The sequence below is a fragment of the Otolemur garnettii genome, unplaced genomic scaffold, assembly GCF_000181295.1.
Source record: "Otolemur garnettii isolate 467f Iridium unplaced genomic scaffold, OtoGar3 scaffold00018, whole genome shotgun sequence".
NCBI classification, from domain to species: Eukaryota; Metazoa; Chordata; class Mammalia; order Primates; family Galagidae; genus Otolemur; species Otolemur garnettii.
Genome location: NW_003852413.1, coordinates 21,194,367 through 21,197,042, shown reverse-complemented (window position 1 = coordinate 21,197,042; position 2,676 = coordinate 21,194,367). Strand labels below are relative to the sequence as shown.

At 41.3% G+C, this 2,676-nt stretch overlaps 1 protein-coding gene across 1 annotated transcript in view; it reads right to left on the bottom strand.

Annotated features, from left to right (window-relative positions):
- BRCA1 (BRCA1, DNA repair associated) overlaps nt 1–2,676 on the bottom strand; it is a 91,214-nt gene that overhangs the window by 25,470 nt on the left and 63,068 nt on the right. Inside the window, exon 14 of the mRNA XM_023511242.1 lies at nt 1,339–1,635. Within this exon, the coding sequence (XP_023367010.1) occupies nt 1,339–1,635 (297 nt within the window). The remainder of the gene's footprint in view (nt 1–1,338; nt 1,636–2,676) is intronic.

The window sequence follows — 2,676 nt, the reverse complement described above, 5'->3', positions numbered from 1 at the left end:
CTAGGACCAAAGGCGCCTGCCACAACGCCTGGCTCTTTTTTGGTTGCAGCCGTCATTGTTGTTTGGCGGGCCCAGGCTGGATTCGAAACTGCCACCTTGGGTGTACGTGGCTGGTGTCTTAGCCACTTGAGCCACAGGCGACGAGCCATGAGAAGAAAATGTTAACAGCATCATATGCTTGATCATTCCATCTACCAAGGCAGATACAGCTTACTTTGCCCTTTAGTAGTGGCACACATGTGGCCACAGAGCATGTTATGCTAACTTGTAATCTATGAGAAATCCTATGAAGGATATATTATGAAAGATATTTCAGAACAACTTAGTCATATCTTCTCTCAGTGTGTAATAAAGAGTACCCACTGCTGAATCTATCTGATAGTCTGGTATGTTATCCCATCTTTTATTTCCCCTTGAGACAAGAGTCTTAAGTTGTCGCCCTGGGTAGAGTGCTGGGGCATCATACCCTATGGCAACCCCCAACTCTTGGGTTCAAGTGATCCTCTTGCCTCAGTTTTTCTATTTTTAGTAGAGATGGGGAATCTTGCTTTTGCTCAGGCTGGTCTCAAACTCTTGAGTTCAAGTAATCCACCTGCCTTGGCCTCCCAGAATGCTAGGATTACAGGTACGAGCCACTGTGCCCAGTCATCTCACCATAATCTTAAAAAACATGTCCTTTGGAGAGTAAAGCTAGAAGAATTTGGTTTTATGAATAAAAAGATAACTTAAATTCAAAGATGCCATATTCCCCAACCCCCAAAGTATATCATACCCCAAAGTATGACATTACTGATGAGATTTAATAATTATTTCTCAAGTAAATATATACAAAATAATGCATATTAGTTTGCTTTTTTGCACATTAGTTTTATCTAGATCTAACTTTTCATTAATTAGTAATGGAAATTAAATGATATAGGATTATAATTGTTTTGTGGATTTCTTCCTATAGATTATTCATTGCCAGTTATCTATATAAAACTGTTTGTAGGCTTGGAGCCTATAGCTTAAGCGGCTAAGGCACCAGCCACGTATACTAGAGTTGGCGGATTCTAATCCAGCCTGGGCCTGCCAAACAATAATGACAACTATAACCAAAAAATATCCAGGCATTGTGGCAGGCACCTGTAGTCCTAGCTACTTGGGAGGCTAAGGCAAGAGAATCGCTTAAGCCCAAGAGTTGGACGTTGCTGTGAGCTATGACGCCATGGCACTCTACCCAGGGCAACAGCTTGAGGCTATCTCAAATAAATAATAATAAAATAAAATAAATAAAACTGTTTGCAGTTTGTTATTAAGTCTCAATCATTAAGGGGATACAGATGGATACACTCACACATTCTTTTGGGGTCAAGCCTGATACCACCATGGATATTCTTTTGTTGACACTTTCTTCTACTGAAGATGTCAATTCTGGCTTCTCATTGCTCAGACTTTCTTCCCTCATAGTCTTAGTGTTGTGAGTAGTGGCTGGACTCCCGCCAGAATCTGTTTGATACCGGGATGATTTTAATGCAGAAGCTGAAGCTGATGTGCTACAAACTTGAGCTGACTCTGGGGCTCTGTCTTCTAAAGGATCAGATTCAGGATTACCAGAGAGGAGGTAGATTCTAGATTCCAGGTTAGGAGTTGCTTCTAAAAGGAATGAGAGAAGTAGTTTAATCTCATAATACCAATTTTTTTTTTTTTTTGGAGACAGAGTCTCATTTTATTGCCTGTGGTAGAGTGCCAGGGCGTCATAGCTCACAACAACCTCAAATTCTTGGGCTCAAGCCATTCTCTTGCCTTAGCCCCCCAAGTAGTTAGGTGTTGCCCGCCACAACACCAGGCTATTTTTCAAGACAAGGTCTTGCTCTAGCTGAGGCTGGTCTCAAACCTGTGAGTTTGGGCAGTCCACCTGCTTCAGCTTCCCAAAGTGCTAGGATTACAGGCATGAGCCACCTCACCCTGCCTCAATCTTTTCTTTTTTGTTTTACTCTGAGAACCTAATTACATGGAATTTTGAATTACAATGTTCTAGTCTCTGCAAAGAATCAAAAAAACCTTCTGTGAAGTGGAAGTATATTTCAAAAATAATAATACGCTTGGCGCCTGTAGCTTAAGCAGCGTAGGTGCCAGCCACATGCACCAAAGCTGGTGGGTTGGAATCCAGCCCAGGTCTGCCAAACAACAACTACAACCAAAAAAATAGCTGGGTATTGTTGTGGGTGCCTGTAGTCCCAGCTACTTGGGATGCTGAGGCAACAGAATCGCTTAAGCCCAGGAGCTGGAGGTTGCTATGAGCTGTTATGTCATGGCATTCTACCCAGGGTGACAGCTTGAGGCTGTCTCAAATAAAAATAAAAATAAAATAAAACAATAATAATGATCAAAAAGACAAATGAAGTTAGGTTAAGAGAAAAATGGATACACTAGTACAATTTTGGTAGAAGTGCAAAGTGGCCTAATTTTTCTTAAAAAAAAAAAAAAAAGTACACATATTATATAGCAAAAGCCTTAACACATGTTTACATGTTCAGTCAAAAATTCTAGAATTTTTTTTTTTTTTGAGACAGAGCCTCAAGCTGTTGCCCTGGGTGGAGTTCTGTGGCATCACAGCTCACAGCAAACTCCAACTCTTGGGCTCAAGTGATTCTCCTGCTTCTGTCTCCCAAGTAGCTGGGACTACAGGCACCT